Raw genomic sequence first — 19,071 nt, forward strand, 5'->3', positions numbered from 1 at the left:
TCAGGGTTTCTTGCTGTCAACGTTTTACTAACTTAATGATGATAAATGTAACGACCCATGGCCAAACATGACAGTAGCCATAAAGGCTGATCAATTCAAATCTGAGCCAATTAAAATACCAACGATACAATTTTATGCAGAATTGGGTTTAGATTTTCCAAAAAGGAACATTTTGTATATTTTTTGGTGACAATGGTTTTGAATGTCTCATACAAGTAGACTCATACTATGCTGGTTTTGTATTACTTGTCTCAATGGGGTCAACCAATTCTAGTTTTATATTCCTCATCCCAGAATCATGCAGCTCTCTCTCTTCCTGGTAAAGGCACATAGGTGACCCGATGGCTGCAAGCATTTCTGGCATTACAGACCTCAAACCCACTTTAATGTTGATGCACATTAAGATGAATTAGTTATTGTAATTATTAACTAGCACTATCAGAATAAAATCTCCTTTAAATGAAGCTTTACTATATCATCCTGGATGGCCCTCCACCGACTTAAATTTAACATGTCAAAAATGGAGCTCCTCATATTTCCTCCCAAATCATGCCCTACTACCTCCTTCCACATTAGGCTAAGGCCCCGCTCCCAGAGTCAGCGCACCCGCACTGCTGACAGGCGGTGCGCTGAGATACACAGACCGCGATATGCGTTCTGTAGGGAGCGGGAGCCGGAGCGGGAGGTGGGCGGGTGGTGGGCGGTTTGACAGGGAGGGGGGGCGTGGCTTGAGCGGAGGGACCCGCTACTCTCCCCCCCCCTCCCTCCACTGACTCGGGCTGGAGCTGGAAAGTAAGTTTAAACACACACACGCAGGCACTCATTCATACACACACACACACACACACACACGCACACACAGGCAGGCACTCACGCACTCATACACACACACGCGCGCACACACAGAGGCAGGCACTCACGCACTCATACACACACACACACACACAGACAGAGGCAGGCACTCACGCACTCGGGCACACACATACACACACAGACAGGCACGCACGCACTCAGACACACACACAGACAGGCACACACACAGAGAAAGGCACTCACCTGCTTTCACTCCACACTCCTCCCCGCTCCCCGAAGCCTCTCCTCCTCCCGAAGCCTCCCCTCCCCATTGGCTCACAGCCACACACGTCACGCGTCGAAGCTAGGAAACACCATTCTGTGGTGTCTCCAGCGGCTGACGCGCGACAGCGTGTAGTCAGCTGTGCAGCTAGTGGGGACCGGGACCAGCTCGCAAGGATTCCCCTGCTGGTGGGGAACTCGCTACATTGCCGCCCGCGCCAACGAGCGCAGCGGGACCGAGGCCTTACTGTTGGAAGTACTATCATACACCCAGTAGCACAAGCACGCTGCCTAGGGGTCACTCTCGACTCCTATTCTACTCTCACATTTAAAAGGTGGCTAAAACCTATTTTTTTCCTCCTGTTGCTCGACTACTAAGACTCTGACACAGACCCTCATTCTCTCCCGTCTTGATTACTGTAACCTCCTGCTGTCTGGCCTTCCTGCCTCTCACCTGTCTCCCCTACAATCTATCCCAAATGCTGCTGCCAGAATCACTCTACTCTTTCCTAGATCTGTCTCAGCGTCTCCCCTGCTGAAATCTCTCTCGTGGCTTCCTATCAAATCCCGTATCACACTCTCAATTCTCCTCACTTTTAAAGCTTTACACACTTCTTCTCCTCCTTACATCTCAGCCCTAATTTCTCACTGTACACCATCCCGACTCTTGCGTTCTGCTCAAGGATGTCTTCTCTCTACCCCTTTTGTATCTAACGCCCTCTCCCGCCTTATCACTGACTGCCCCAGACCTCTAGAATGCCCTTCCCCTCCGCACCCGACTATCACCCACTCTATCCACCTTTAAGACCCACCTTAAAACACATCTGCTTAACGAAGCAAATGAATAGCTCCATGGCTGATACTCTACACCTCATACATAAACCGTGGCCCCTAGCAGACACACTTATTAGAACACCCTCATACTGTCTCTGTACGTTCTTCCTACCTACCAATTAGATTGTAAGCTCTTCGGAGCAGGGGCGCCTTTTCCTAAATGTTACTTTTATGTCTGAAACACTTCTTCCCGTTATGTGATTTGTATTATTTGTTATTTATATGATTGCCACGTGTATTACTGCTGTGAAGCGCTATGTACATTAATAGCTCTATATAAATAAAGACATACATACATACATGACCTTTGTTACCAGTATTTTATCTTTATCCTAGTGGGAACTGTCCTTAGAACATTACACCTCCCTGCAACAGCATTTGTACTGCGTGTCGTGACATATTCACTAGAGCACACCATTTGTGTACACCAATATTATACGGTGTTGCACTACATTTCGCCACTGCATTATACAAAATGAATATAATTAGAAGTATAATCTATCCTCATATGGCTGTTGTTGTCAGGGCCGATGGAAATAATCTGTGTTCCATAAGCAGGCAGGCTTGTGGCCAGTTCACAAAGTTACCTTTCAGCAGAGCAGTCAGGATTGCTAAATCAATGTCTTGATGACCTTCTGATCCCATCCTGAACACTGTGATCTGAAATTCATGACACATGACACTGCAGTCAGAACATTTTTTTTCTAATCACAGGGCAAAGTTTTATATGAGATAAATCATTGAAAGCAGTGCGAAAATGTTGAACTCTAAACAGGATGATTGCCACATTGCAAATAACTTATATTTAAGCATACAAGGATATTTGGCTTGTTTATTGCATCACATAAGTTTGCTAAATAAATGTAGTTTATTCCTTATAATATTCTGCAGAAAATGTGGATATTTGTATAATAAGAAAATATCACCGTGAATACTTAACCCATGTATTGGTGAAGAGGATAACAATGAGTCTTATACACAAAAGTCAAAGAAGCCTCTTTTCTTAATTGGGCTCAAAGTGGGTCATATTAACAAAGTGGTGGTAATGCTGTAATATACCTTGGACCATATGTACTGGTGGTACTCCATAGGACACCTGTCATGATGGAAGATATTTTACAGCCCTATTCAAATAAATGGGCCATAAAAGGCCATATTTCAAAAGTGATCTTACTCCATAAGACACCTTCCGGGGCTGGAGCCCGCCATAAGTTCCATTCAATTGATTGCCCCCTAAATGGGGATATTTACTCAAGTGTCTTATAGACTAGACAGGTTAGTAAATACGGCCCCTTATCTGGCCAGTCAAGAGGTTTGTCGGGCCCAAGAATCCGTCCATCGCCTGGAGTGCTGGGTGGGGCAGAAGGCTATATCCAAATAGTTGAGCATGGTGGAGTGTTGTTGGGGTTTCCATTACCTGACTAGAATGGGGGGTAGCCAGTCAGAGGGAAGTCAGGCCCTGACAGATGCAGTTTTCTGGGCCCCCTACTCCACTTGGCCAGGGACAAGTCCCAGATGTCTCCCCCTGTTGGCAGCTCTGCCCTTTTTACCTCATTCAGGTGAGTGGGATTTAAGGAGCCTTATGGCTTAGAACTACTTTGTAAATAGGGCCATGTATGCTTTGCAGCTAGAGCAACCTTTTGAATAAGTACTACTGTGAGATCTTTCTGGAGAACTAAAGAACTCAATAAATATTGTGTAATAATATGCTTTAAAACAATTAGAGTTGTGATGCTACTAAAATCTGAGAGAACATTGAAGATGTTACTCCAAATTTTACAGTTGTTTCTGATTTGCATAAACTATAGAAACGTAGATAAAGTTATCTGCCTTCCATAGCATTAGTTAATCTTCTCTTTTTCTTTAACAGAAACATACTTGATCATATTAAATACTATGAAGTGGGCCCCTGGCACTAAGCAAGACATATTCACTGCTCCTTCATACCCCACACTAACATCTGCTCTCTGTCTCCACTTTTCACCAGGTCATAGAAAATGTTCAATTACATTATTCATTGAACTGCTATAAAATCAGGGTACATTTGTGCAATACTGAGAAAGATTAAAGTTTGTTAGGGTTTCCCCTGGCAACTCCCATTCACAGATACTTACTAGTACAAGATGCTCTTGTAATAATACTCTGCAGGATCATCAATTAATAAGCACTGGCACATAATCTCCTCTGATCTGAAGACTGGGCCAATCTTGGCCCTCCAAAAGAATAAAAAAAAAAAGTCTGTGAGGCATCCCTATCAGATTGGACACAGAGGACAGGTGCTGAGAATATTTACTCAAAGTCAGGGATGTTGGGTCTAGGCCAAGGTTTTTTTATCTGCTGTAAATGTTTACATTTCTACTTATCCATGCACTTATGATTTCCAGTGAGGGTGAGTACAGTTATACTGCCTACATTTGGTCTAAGTATTTGTAGGAAGTTACTTAAGGGCAAAATATTAGTAATCACCAAAGGCGGGGTGAGTTAAACACCTGTAACACCTTCAGTAAGCAAAGTTTGCAAAGGTCACCTTTTTTAATTCCGAAAAAACTTTACTTCGATTTAAAAGTTCGCAACAAGTTTGCTTAACGCCAAAAAGTCAGTGGGCATTGCATGTGCGATTCATTTTGATTGCGTTCAAACTTTGATCAAACTTTAAAAAAAAATGTTAAACAGTCACTTTAAAAAAGCGAAATAGGGAGTGTGTAACAATTCGGACCGCTTTGCTAGGACTGTTGGTGCCAAAAGTGCCACTGCTCAAATATAGTTTATGTAAAGCGCTGGATAAGGGCGAGACGAGCAAACCTGTTGGTAAACACTTCTTGGATATGGGACACAAGGTATTGATGTTCTGGTACATGATCATAGACAAAATACAATGCCCCTACCAGAAGGAACAACAACAGTATTCCATTACTAAAAAGGATTTTCAACCTGGACACTGTATCTAAATTAGGGGCTTACATATTGATGCTTCTTGTAGCAGTGGGGATACCCACCCTCATTTTGGCATATGTTTCTGGATTTTATGGAACCAGACCATAGACGTCAAGATATGGTATGGTGTGGTGAAATAACCTTTGCTGAGTATAAAGTATATCCTGAAATGTGCTGCAATAAATACTATACTTTATACTCGGCAAAGACTATTTACCCACACCATACCATACCATACCAGCCACTGGTATGCCAGTATTCCCCTTACTGGTGCATAGAAGAAATCTAGGCCAGTCATTTTATTTAGGGTTTTTGTACTTATTTCTGATATCATCTATTTGTTTGCTAATGTCTATTATTAACACATTCTCACAGTAGTGGTTTTTCCATTTGTTACTTAGGAACGCCAGCAGCTAATTTGGTGCCTCTTTTATCCAGCGCTTGAAGGAGATCCATGAAGAAAAAAATGCTGGTGCCCAGCTAATTCAAAAGAGGGAACGTAGTGACCAAAGTATTTATTGAATGGTAAAAAACATAAAGAGTAGTACTGATGCTGACACTCTAACGGTTTCACACGCAAAGGGCTTTATCACAGAGTGACCGCATTCATATAGACTTATTGTATAAATTATTACAGTATCCCCGCTGATATCATAAGAGACATTGATACCAATATTGGTTGCTACATATTTACTATACTGGGGGTTCTTTTGAGCACCGGATCAGGGGCTTTTTTTATAGCTCATTTGCTCTTTAATCCAGCATTTCTGATCACTTGAAGTATATAAGTGTACTTTGCCTGCACGCCTCCAACTTGGTAAAGGTCCTTGCTACGACCAAACAATGATCATGTATATAATTAATTATAGCATAGTCCATATTAGTGCAATCTTCTGTGCTTCATTAATTTGTACCAGTCATTACCTGGATCTTCATGCTTTATCTATCTATCTATCTATCTATCTATCTATCTATCTATCTATCTATCTATCTATCTATCTATCTATCTATCTATCTATCTATCTATCTATCTATCTATCTATCTTGTATAGCACATACACAGAGTGAAATCTGCTCCAATGTGCTTTTAAAAACTCCAAAAGGTAGAGCGAAGAATCAAGCGGGGTTCGGAAAAGCGATTTCAAATAATCAAGTTGAGCAATTTTCTTAAATTGCGATGGTCTTTGATGTTTCTGATGGATATTGGGAGGGTATTACACTCCCTGGCTCACTGTACTGAAAAGGCACGACCAGCTAGTCTAGTGCATGTGAATCTGGGGACTGTTATAAGTTGAAGGTTTTGGGATCGTAGATTCAAGGTGGGTCTGTGGAAAGCACAATTTGTTTGAAGGTAGAGGGGTCCTGTGTCATGGAGTGCCTGTGTACCATAGTGAGGAGTTTAAACATTGCTCTTTGCTTGGTAGGCAACCAGTGAAGTTTTCTTAATTGAGGGGTGATATGGTCAAACTTCCTGGTGCCACTGATACGTCTGGCTGTGGAGTTCTGGGTCACCCGGAGAGTAAAAATAAAGGTAGGTCAGCATTTCTATGTACAGAGAAATATTATTGTCCAGTCAAAAAAGGACCAGTTTGACTGTGATGGTGCTGAGGTCTTTTTTTTGTCAGGAGAAGGACAATCCTCTTCTCAGAGCATTGATTGAAGCTTTAGCTATGGTGTTGACTTGGGATGTGAGGGTAGCTTGGTCATTCAGGATGACTCCTACATTTCTTACTTTTTTTTGTAATGTAACTATTATTACTTATCCACGAGTTTGTTCAAAGGTAAGGTGATCCTTTGCTTGTAGAATCATTATTTCAGTCTTATCAGGGTTAAGTTGAAGTAGGCTAGAAGTCATCCATTCTTGGATGTCATTAAGACATTGAGTAAGCGAATCGGCTTTCACCAGTGGCAAGCATCATTACAGGAATACCAAATACCTAAATTAATTTACACACAGTTTGGGGTGAAAAGAAAAATAAACTGTGTGATAGCTTCAATCCTCGTATTGCAAACTAAACCAAGGACATTGTCCTAATTTTAACATATAAAATATCTCAATTTGACTAGCTAAAAATTGGTTAAAATATTCGTATCATAAATAAAAATTAAGTAATTATACGTTTAAAGAAAAAGTTTTCCATTTTAATTGGTTAAAAATATCAGTTGTATATTGTATGTCTTAATTTATATAGCGCCATAAATATACATAGCGCTTCACAGTAGTAATACATATCATATAAATAACCAATAATATAAATAACAGGTCATGGGAATAAGTGCTTCAGACATAAAAGTAACATTAAGGAGGAGGAGTCCCTGCTCCGAGGAGCTTACAATCTAATTGGTAGGTAGGGAGAACGTACAGAGACAGTAGGAGGGAATTCTAGTAAGTGCGTCTGCAGGGGGCCAAGCTTTATGTATCATGTTATTTGTCAAATTCAGTTATTTATCAGTTATTTGTCAAATTTGGTCCAGTGTGAAATGGCACCTCTAACCCTTTCTGTATCATGGGATCTTGCTAAACATTCATTCGAATTGTTTTACCTCTTCTATGGAGTTAAGCTTGAGGGGAGAGTTGATACCATATTAGGTGTGAAATGCCCGTAACTTAGGAGTCATGTGGATACTAAGGAGTTCATATGGTTATTTGCATTGATTTACCCACCCTAGGCAAGTCTTATACTTGGCTCGCCTCATACTGTATAATATATATGTAACGGGTGTCCCCCCCCCCCAATCGCAGATAGGGCCCCCTAGGGAAATACTACTCTGGTTACACATGGCTATAGTGTGGTGCACCTGCTGGCTTACAGGACTCCTGAGTCTCCCGCTTGATGGTATTATGGGGAATGGCATCAGGACTGGCTTGAAAGGTAATGTTGAGTTATACTCACTCATGGTACAGCGCCTCCATCTCTTCCTGACCCCCAGCGTAGTAGGGAGGAGTCTCTGAAAGAGAACCTCTATGTGCACCTTCTTCCCATGTGACTCCACAATCAGGACAGAAACGTTCTTTCTCTTTGGCATCCTTTATTAACAGCAGACATGGACAGCCGCCCATCATATTGGCTGGTCGTCTAGCCACTCATTCTCAGGTTGCCTACCCAAAGGAAGTCCCTGACCATACACTCCCAGTCAAGGGCACTGAAAGCAGGTCTAGCTCTTCCCTTACTCCCTAATTAAGTAAGAGGTATAGTCTTCCACACCACTCCCTTGAGGGAGAGCCACAAACACTGCCAGAGCCCTGACAGGTTGCTGGACAGACTCACCTCACTCAGATGGTGAGGCACACACACTAAATTCAGGAAGTTCTGCATATTATATAGCTTCAGTAGGCACTACCCCTGTGTCAATGTTAGTGGACACAGAGTCTGATGTCACTTCCTTCACTGAATAATATACATCACAGGAGGTGAGGGCAAACCCCATGATTACTCCTGGCAAACCTGCCCTTTAACAGGGATTATTGCACAGGAGGAGAAAGACATGTAACCCCAAAATTACACAGGGCTACATGTACATGGCCAACCGAGATATAGTACGCAAAGTGTGATACGTTACGGGTAAGAAGAATTCCGATTTTTTTGTGAAAAGGGACAAACTTTAAAAAGGTTATCTCCCTATCTGATTTTAAAGCATTTAAAACGTTACATCACGGTTTAACGTATTCAGTGTTTATATATGCTATATATTTTTTTTTAGCAATATTTGTTTATGAACTGCCAAAATATTCTGCAGTACAATAAAATGAGACCCAGAAAGATACTACTACTACTACTACTACTACTAATAATAATAATAGAAACAAACTGCAAATACTGCACATTTAAATGAATGGGACATTCAATACTTTTTGTAACTTTGCTCGTTTGTCCTTATTTGGTATGTCATTATGATTATGTACAGTAAGGTACATAAATCTATTCCCCATTTTACAGTGCTGTGGTATACGTTGGTGCTTTCTAAAACAACAATAATAATGTTGTGGTTCAAGCAGCTTATAATCTTTATACCATACATGAGTAAATTAAGTAATAAAGGTTCAGTTCAAGCTGCATTTTTTGTTGTTGTGTTGGTATTTTTTTAACAGGTTTGAAGCAGTGGGCCACCGGAGCTGAACTGTGTTAATTTGAGCTCCAGGGATCCCCTGCTTCCTGAGATACTTACCACCTTAGGGGGTGCCGTTATCTCTCTTAAGTTTAAATGTCCTCCTGGTCACGTGGGCCAAGAGGAGGCCACAAGGGATGACATCACGGCTTCCTATTGGCCCGTGTGACACGGGGCGTTTAAGCCGCCATTACGAGACCCCAAACTTGCCCCAGCCGGAGCCACAACCGGCACCCCCTTCTGAGATACGTATCTCGGGAAGCCGGGGGTCTTCGTAGCTGAAATCAAAGCGGTTGTGCTCCCCCGGTGATCCCCTGCTTCAAACCTATTCTAAAAAAATATGCTGCTTGCACTGCTGCTTTAAATATCAGTAGCAGAAGACGGCTCACTCAATCATGTCTGCCTGCTATAAAACAAACAAACAACAAAAGGGCTGGAGAAAAATCACACAGAAATGTTTGCTTCATGTGAATTCCAGGGATCTATACTAGAAAATACACTTTGTTACAAGCTCAGAGCCTCACAGAAGAGTGCTTCATACTGTACTATTGGTTTCTAAGGCTGACTCATAATCAATAGAGCTCTGAACGGACAATGCTCTACAAAGCTTTGCTATTCTCATTGGAGCAGAAAGGATTACATATAACACATTTGTTTAATTTAAAGCAGCCTAAAGGAGTTTAAGTCATATAATAAAAAAAAAACCCTTGCAATTAGGCAGGGGCAACATGGCATTGTGGGCCGGGCCCCTGCTGGACTTGATAGGGGTTGGGGCATATGGGATAAGGGGTTAGGGGAGTAGCGTTATGGGGGGAGAAGGGGGGTATTGTGGGCCTGCCACTCATCTCATGGCAGCAGGAGGAAGAGGTTGACATGGCTGCTTGTCTCTCTTCCAGGCAGGATTCAGCACCCAGGCTTTGTCCTGGAGCCCCGGCTACACTAATCTCATGCTGGATGCTGGATAGGACAGCCCAGCAGAAGGAAGCAGTCTGCCCCCTCCCGCTGTCTTGCCCATCAGCCTGACAGCTCCATCGTGGGGCATCTAAGGGATAGGGGTGCTCCAAGGGAGTCTAGGGAGTTAAAATCTCCCCATTAGGGACTGCTTAGGGGGTGCCCTATAATATCCCCCCTTTTCTGCCCCAGCCCTCCTCCTGTGCCTGCTTTTTCTCCCATATTTGGGCCTTTTGTGCCCCCTCCTGTTCTATCAGTCGCTTAGCCCCCTGGTTTCGTACCTTCCTGGTAAGTAAGGTGGTAATGACCTTTGCTGCAGTAATAAGCTTGGGGAGTTATACATACATATAACTTTTTTTTGCCATTTTTACATTTTCACTATACTATATGTATTAGGCTGCTGGTTTTAACTGCAGCTCACACATAGCACATACAGTGCTCCTAAATTGTAAACCCTTAGGTACATCCCATGCTGTTGGCTATATTATTGTTTTGTTTGTATATCTTTATTTATATAGCGCCCACAGTGTACTCAGTGCTGTGCAAAGTTCAGTTCAGGGAATTATAATACAATAAGTGCAACAAAGTCAGACCATAGGAAAGAAAGCCCTGGACTTGTAAGGAAAGGGGCGGCATGGCTTAAGGACGAGGACCCTTCCCCTTAGGTGCCGATGTCAGGCCAGGGTAGTTAGAGGGAGGGATTATAGCTTCCTCTCTCTTCTAGGATCTACTTATGTTTAGCCAAAAGATTCATTTAAATGACCCATTGTTATTTAAAAAAAGGCACACTGTAAAAACGTATAGAAATGAACTAAATAGTCATATCAGATGTGCATTGGGGCATCTTTGTTTGCTGCTGTATATTTAAGATCACTTTCCCAGTAGCACTCCAGTTGATATAAACATATATAATGCGGTGGGCCTGGGTGTTGAGCTTACTAAGATTGGGTGTGTCTAATTGTACTTACCTTCCTGGCAGGTGCAGCGGTGGCGCAGGAGTGACCTCTGAGGAGCGCCAGGCATCTCCTGGTGGCTCTGCAGCCCCTAGTGGCTGAGAATCCTATTTCTATTCGGGACACTCACGGCACAGTGTGTTAGTGGCCACCTAAGGTTGGCATGTTGCGCCATGCCTAACAGCAGTACATTCAATAGGCGGCTGTCGTTTGCCACGGTTGGGCGTACTGTCCGTCCCATGTTATCTACTGGACCAGCAGATAATTAATGGGTGCTGGGTGTTAAAGGTTATGTAGTTCGGTTTTCGGGTGACTCAAGTGTTGATCCTTGTTACAAGATTGTAGTTCTCGTTGCCAATGCACAGACGCATGCATAAAAAATATGTGACATTGTTCATCCAGATAGCACAACATATTGCGGTATAATGCAGAGTTTCAGCTTGATTAACCAGCAGTGTTATTGCAGAATGTAACATCATATCTCACCATAACGCTCTTGCCAATAAAGCCTGCTACATCTGTAAGTAGTCCTGCAAGCTTTTGGGCAAATGAGAGGTATACTCTATAGCAGTTGTGCACAAACAGGGGGGCGCAGGATTTTTTTGTGGGGGGGGGGAGGGGGCAGCGTTTAAAGAGGCCCCACACTCTTCCCCAAAGCATTGAAATTAAATGCTGGGGGAGTGTGCGAGGCCTCTGTAAATTTCCTTACCTTGACTCAGGCAACATGGAAACATGACGTCACATGACCCACTGCATCATTTGACGCTTGAGACCAGGTAAGGGGAGGCGCGAGCAGTGGGGGGCAGCAGGCAGGGGGGCGCAGGGCAAAAGGTTTACGCAGCCCTGCTCTATAGCAAGAGATTTAAAAAAGAGCACTGGCAAAAGATTCAAGTACAATAATATATTAAGTTTATTTTCATCATTATAATATATTAAAATGCTCTAATAATCTCCAGAAAATACTCTTAAACATATTCACTGAAAGGTGCTGTAATACCTATGTCACTTCTTTACGGTCATAGGAGACAAAGGGAACATTTTCTATTCAATCATCAAATCATACTTATTTTTTTAAAGAACTGACTTTCAAATGAATAATTTTGGAAGACTATTAATCAATTCATACTGCTAAATAGCATTAACTCGTTGTCTATGAGTATATTCAGTATGAAATATTCGATAGTACAGTACAGTATTTTGTGAGTTAACTTATTCAGTGATATATATTTTTATCCACATTATCGGCAGAAAGGGATATGCTGAAATTAATATTTTTATTTGCATCCTATAAACAAAACCACATCAACCCTATGATTTTTATTATCTTAAGTTTCCAATTACATTTGTATTTGTACGTGTATGAAAGGTTCCAGAATGATTGACAATCTTTTTTCTCTGTTACATATCATTTCAGTTTATTTAATATTCTTATGAATAGCTACTGTGCCATTCAGTTTAATTACATAATTCCAAGTTACAAGTGAATGTTTCTTTGGGATTATGAAATAAAGATTAATTTAGAAAAAGCAATGTATTACCATGCATTTATAGACTTACCTCTCTCTCCCTTCTAGCCACTACATACATAAATACTGGGCATTCATTGAACCTTAACCCTTCCAGTACCTCTTCAATTAAGCATTTCCACCATAAAACACCTTTTGATGCAGGAAAATACCTTGCGGCCCATTGAAATGGCACTGGTGCATCCATAGCATTTCATATCTAGTTGTACCCTACTCTAGTTTACACCTAAGATATTGTTTCAACACTCTCTGCTTTACTATGTGTAGTTACTGCTAGCCCTTTGGGACACCGATATAACGGTATTGAACTCCTGATCATAGAATGGTGTATTTGATAGCTTAAGGTGCAGATTAAACTGCCAGAACTTTGGTAAGCATAACATTCTACTGTTAAGAGAAACCCAATTTCTTTTCAATTATACTGTATAATAAGTATATTTGTGTACTTGTTGTACAGTTGTAATGACAAATCCCATGCACATACCAGCTCTTTTTTCTTCATGCACTCCATAAGGATGATAAAAAGGTGCTGTGCCTGGGTTCGAGTGTACGTAAAGGTCTTCTGTATCGTAACTAGTAGCTGGTCCCTTAAAGTTTCATTGATAAGTCTGAAAGGAAACACAAAATATAACATTGTATAGATGTCTACATACACTGTGTATATGTATTAATAACTATAGGAATAAAAAAGTGACTAAGTTATATATTAACATGTGTGCACAGATTTCCTAACGTCACGAGTCACTGAAAAAGGCTATTTTATTTGGAGCAGAGAAAAAGCTCCGCTTAATTCTGCAGTTCTCTGGATTTTAATTCTGACCAAGGTTTTGGATGGCAGAAAATAATTTTTATCTACTGGGTCCATAATTGAAGCAAGCATGTCATTATTAGATTCTGGCATCTTCCGACTTTGTGTAAATATATACTAGATGACAAACTACAAAAATCTAAATAAAAGCTTGTATATTGCTGCACTCCACGCTAAAATCTCAATTTTAACATGGACAGAACCATTTCATAATAATACTTACTATAGAATTGTAACATAATGAAAAACACAGACCACCATGGAAACAAAATCAGCAGTACTTAGTCCTCCTTTTGGCTAAAACAAACCAAACATGGAGCAGAATTTATCACTCATAGTTTCTTTCATAAGCCAAGTCCCGGATTCACTAAGCTCGATTAGGTTAGTTAACCTCACGTTAAATAGGCCAAGTTATTGCCTGTTAATCATAAACCATGACGTTATTCTAAATCATATGTATCGTTATTTGTCATATCTAACTCTAGCGTTACTCCCATCCAGACCCTGAAATAGGGCGTTTGAAAGAAAGAGGGGCACAGAGGCACCACCTTCTCGCACCATCATCCAGCCCTCCCTTCCTTGCTCCCGCAGCATTGCCAAATCCTCTGTTCCTCCTGCAGCTTCAACAGGCCCTCCATCCCTCCCACTCGCAGCCTCGACTTGATGTTCCTCTTGTCCACAGCATCACCCTGCCCTCCACCCCTCCCACCCGCAGCATCGCCTGGTCCTCTGTCCCTCACGCCTGCAGCATTGCCAGGTCTTCCCTCCAACAGCATTGCCATCCTTTCTTCCCACGTACCGCACCATCGGTTAAACCCGATCCTCGCTTCAACAGCATGGCCAGGCCGTCTCTCCAACCCACTGCATGGCATGCTTCTCCCTCCTGATAGCATCAGCCGCCCACTGCAGTGCCCACCAAGCCCCCTCCGGCAGAGGAAGAGTGGGACCATGGCATCAGCACCACCATTCCAATACAACGCAGAGGAACAGGAGCATTACAACAATCTCTGCACTGATCAGTGTGGCTTGCAATCAAACTGTCAGGTCAGGTGCTTTTATGAGACCCCTTTATATTTTTGCCTAGGGCCCTGCAAATCCAAGAGGGAGAGAGAGGGGGCTATAGAAAGGGAGAGAGAAAGGGGGTTAATCAACTGCGATAGTGCCAGTCGGTGCACTATCACACAGAAACTCCCATTAACGTTACTTTGTCTGCCCCTTTCCCCGCTCACCCCCCTAGCTCCATCTTCACCAAGTCTTAAATGACGTCGTTTTTGAAGATAATGCAGCGTTATCTTGAAATAACATGACATTAACCTAAGTCTAATGAACTCTGTGATGAACATTATTTTGGCATAGGAGTAGATTAGTGAAGAAGGCTTTGAGTGACGGAAAATACTGGCAGTTCCTGTTTCAGGAAATGGCCATTATTTGCCCTGAATTAATGGAGCCTAGTGAATCTAGGCCCAAGTGTGGAAAACCAAGGGCTAGGTCCAATAATCTTTGTTAGGCTACTTAATGTTCAGTTTTTCCTAATATAACGATCTGTTAATAGTAACACTGTATCCACTAAGGACAATAAACAAAGTGAAGCCATGTTTTCTTCCTTAAAGAGCATAGTGTTAACTAACGGACGTTAGTGATAATGGTATGCAAATTATATGGCATTATCACATCATGTTCTATTCGCTAAAGTCAGGTTAAAGTTAGGCTATTGCTGGGACTTCAATAACAAACTTAAGTCAGAGCCCAACTTGATTTTACTTCTATCAATAGTGGTTTTACGGTGTCGGATGGGTTTAATGCCACAGATGCATGATTTAAATAACAGCATTATTTACTAGTCATTTCCCTCTTCACTCCAGCAAAACCCCTTTTTCAGCGCCTGGATATCAGTAATACAAAGACTTACATAACTTCACGTTACTGGAAGATAACTCAACATTATCCTACAGGAAAGTGATGCCAATCCTATTCTTATGTGTTGTAGTACGGATGTTGTTTTTCTATGTAATTAGCTTACTGGATATGATGTTACTCAGAACTTAATGTCCATTCCTGTTTTAGGTAATTCCACTTAATGTTCCAGGATTTAATGGATCTTAATGCATCTAGGCCCAAGTGAGTCAGAATGTCTGACTCAGAACTTCCAGCTCAGAAGGAATTCCATTGAGGGTATTCCGGGATAAGCAAGTCAGTTGCACAATATATATTTGTTTGTAATGAGATACAGTATTTGTCTATCCATACAATGTTATGGTTACTCTTATTTTCATTATCGTCTGATTATACTTCTTTAAATTAGGAATCAAATAGATCTGTGATGATCGCTATCGTAGTACCAAGGATAAATGCATTACTAGCATATAAAAACATTTTAATGTAATTTATATAAGTCTCCCAGCTGCAGAATTGGAGAAAAAAATATCATCAGATTTATTTAATAAAAACATTTTTGCTTTTATTTGAAGTTTATTTGTTTGATAAATCTGGTACCTGCTTTGTTCAAGTTTTGCATCTTGTATAATTAACAAGAAGACACTTAAATCACTAATCATAAACTGGGTTTTAATTTTGGCCTAAATGTATATACGGTAGTATCTTCATGTGGCAAGGACTCAGATCCACAGAGGTCTGTAATTGACTTGACAAGGTGCCTAAGCTAATATCTTGTTAAGTGCTAATGGGTATCTTCAAAGCTCACTACTGCAGTGTTAAGTACTGTTTTCAGCCGTAACAAGCCCTTGCGTTACTAGAACGGCCATTGATGCTAATGTTATGCAAAACAGGTATTCCCACTAACAACTTATATCCACAGAGCTTACTCCCAAAATCTAGGCCACTCTATTCATAAGTCTAAGCTGCCTAAAACCTGAATAAAATAGACTCCTTGTCAGGATTGCAAATAATTATAAAGATGAGTTAGTTGAGACTCCAAAAGGCTTTAAATCACTAAAGACTATTCAACGACCAATTTACATTTCTGACAATACAAATAATACAGCAAGCCTGAAACGTCCACACCAGAATCACTTATTGTAATGAGATGCTAATGTATTTTATTACAGAGTCACAGGAATGGGATGATACAACATTACTTGCTCTCTGGAAGCACTATAATGAACGTGTACGTCATCGTAATGTTTGGTGCAAATAACAATTTGTTTGATAGTATGCACTGAGTACCCTGGTTTACCACTTGAGAATACTGCAATTATTTACTTAATGTTCCTAGGTCAGCGAGCTCTATATCTCACACATTAGTATTCACCAGTGCTACTTATGGTAATAGCAGCGTACAGTATATCAACATAATACTTCCTGAAGGTGACCGATCTCCTGTTGTAAAGTTGCAGTTTGTACTGAATTATGCAGGGGCAGCTATTAAAAACTGAATAGGTAGAATGTGTTAAGTTACTTTTACTCAACTCTTTAATGCTGCAATAAAGAATGTAGGTTGTGTTGATTAGTTTAACTGTAAGACACATTTTGTAACACATGTAATGTTAGCGTGTGGCACATTGTTTGATATGCACATTAGTATAATAAACTGTACAGAAAGCACGCTCTCTATCTCTCACGCTCTCTTTGCGAAACTGCTAATTCATGGTCACAATGTGTGACTTGTGAAATGCTTAGTGAGACATTTTGCTAGGAATCGAATCTGGAACTACAAACTGGAAAAATGTTGCACACAAGAAAAACAATAAAATGCGCAAAAAAATCTTAGATGAATTAATATTACGGGCATACAACCTAACTGTCCCTGCACCTGAGGTCCGCTCTCTCACCCAAAGAGAAAATGCAAAGTTCAGGAAGAAGAAAGACCTATAGCACAAAAAGGACAAAAAACACAACATAGTAATCTGTTTAGACAGAGAGAGTCCCCACTTCAATCAATAAACTCACAGGAGGGTAGTTCTTTAAAGCGTATAACTGGAAATCCAACAGGTCGCATGGATTGCTGCTGGACTTCATTCTTTATCTTGATTGGTAGTTACCAACATTTGTAGATAAAAAAGTGCGGATTAGAGTACACCCAACTCTGACTGACAACAGCGACTTGGTATTCTCTCCTCGGTATTCACCGGGACTCCGGGTCCCGAACACCTTCACGTCCTGTGGTGTTGGATCTCGTCTCGTGAGAGGTTTGGATCAGCTGGACTCTCTCTCTGGTCGTGGCAGTCTGTTCTATCCTATGTGAGCACCCCTGAGGAAGCCTAAGTGAAATGCATAGGGTGATCATATGCAGGAGAGAGAGAGCCCTGCTAACCATTTCCCAAGTCTCGTGAGATGAGATCTCCCGTCAGGTGATGCGGAACTTTCTGGGATTCATAGCGAACACGGGAGAGAACAGACCATCACAACCGGAGAGAGAGTCCAGCTGATCCAACCCTCTCGCGAGACGAGATCCTACACCATAGGACGCAAAGGTGATCAGATACCCGGAGTACAGCTGAATGCCGAGGAGAGAATACCAAGTCGCTGTTGTCAGTCAGAGTCGGGTGTATTCTAATCCATGCTTTTTTTGTCTACAAATGTTGGTAACTACCAATCAAGATAAAGAGACGAGCCCAGCAGTCAATCCATGTGACCAGTTGGATTTCCAGTTATACACTTTAAAGAACTACCCTCCTGTGAGTTTATTGATTGAAGTGTGGACTCTCTCTGCCAATACAAATGACATTATGTTATGTCTTTTTGTCTCTTTTGCTCTATAGGTCCTTCTTCTTCCTGGAAAAATGTTGCAACTGCATTTTGGATAGTTTTGCACATTTCTAGTATTCACCAACAGCAAAAATGATTGGCTTCTACAGTATTTATTACAATAATTATTTATAGTGAAAAGGGAAAGTGGTTCCCGGGACTCAAAAGAAATAAGTAAATAAAGATTGTCACAGAGACTTGAATCAAATGAAAAAGAAAAATGTTATACGGATGAAAGATATTCCTGTCTCAGACACGTCTGCAGCTGTGCTTTTCACTATCGTGTACTAGCATACAGTGCTTCCACTGCAGCAAGGGATTCTGGGAAATGACATGCAAATAAGCACAGTGTCACCTTTTGCTTCAAATCCATTTTGACACGGACCCCTATAAGCTTATGCTTGACACATTACACAGCTTGTTAGCACAGCCTGGTATAAAAGAAAAACTGACTATCACCGTAGACTGCAGTATGTACAGTACAGAATGCTGTTGGTCGCGTAACTAGTTAGCATGGAGGAGTCTTGTTCGTTATCGTAATTACTCCTCCATGCTAACTAGTTACGAGACCCTTTTATCTGATTTATATTTTTATCACGCATCTGACATGCATTGTGTATGAGATGTGATATTGCGCATTTATCTGTACATACGTTTGATATCTTTCATCAGTAATTCATGTCTCTGTGACAACCTTTATTTACTTATGTCTTTTGAGTGCCGGGAACCATTTCCCTTTTTATTTTATACTATTATCCTTAGGGAATCAGGGTTCATCGTTTTGTTCCCTTTGCAGCTGTATTTATATAATAATACCCATCAAGTTCTAAGGTGGTGCTGTCTGCCTCATACTTTAAAAAAAAAATGTAAATAATGATTTATGTTGCAAATTACTTAAACTGCACCGTACAGTATGTATCAAAGAAGAAAAAAAGTCCCATTGAAATCAATAGGATTTTTTTCTGATATATATTGTGCAGTTTTTTTTGCTGCAGAATTGCTCCACTTTTGCATTGATTTCCAGACCCCATGATTTGTAAATGAAAGGTTATTTTAATGAGTTTGTTATTTATTCTTATGTGAAGAGTTTCTGTGTGTGATCTTTATACTTAATGAGTCGGAACTTCCTACACAAACATTTACAGTAGGGGCCTATTCTATAAGCCTCGAAAACCTACTT

General features: G+C 41.1%; 1 protein-coding gene across 2 annotated transcripts in view; it reads right to left on the reverse strand.

The window, feature by feature from the left end:
* Positions 1–19,071, reverse strand: part of TRPM3 (transient receptor potential cation channel subfamily M member 3) — a 514,687-nt gene that overhangs the window by 135,075 nt on the left and 360,541 nt on the right. For both annotated transcript variants that reach the window (XM_075597955.1, XM_075597963.1), the window contains exons 8-9: positions 12,864–12,987; positions 2,496–2,568 (exon numbers count right to left, since the gene is read on the reverse strand). In XM_075597955.1, the coding sequence (XP_075454070.1) occupies positions 2,496–2,568; positions 12,864–12,987 (197 nt within the window). The remainder of the gene's footprint in view (positions 1–2,495; positions 2,569–12,863; positions 12,988–19,071) is intronic.

Source organism: Ascaphus truei, chromosome 1 (genome assembly GCF_040206685.1).
Source record: "Ascaphus truei isolate aAscTru1 chromosome 1, aAscTru1.hap1, whole genome shotgun sequence".
Taxonomy (NCBI): domain Eukaryota; kingdom Metazoa; phylum Chordata; class Amphibia; order Anura; family Ascaphidae; genus Ascaphus; species Ascaphus truei.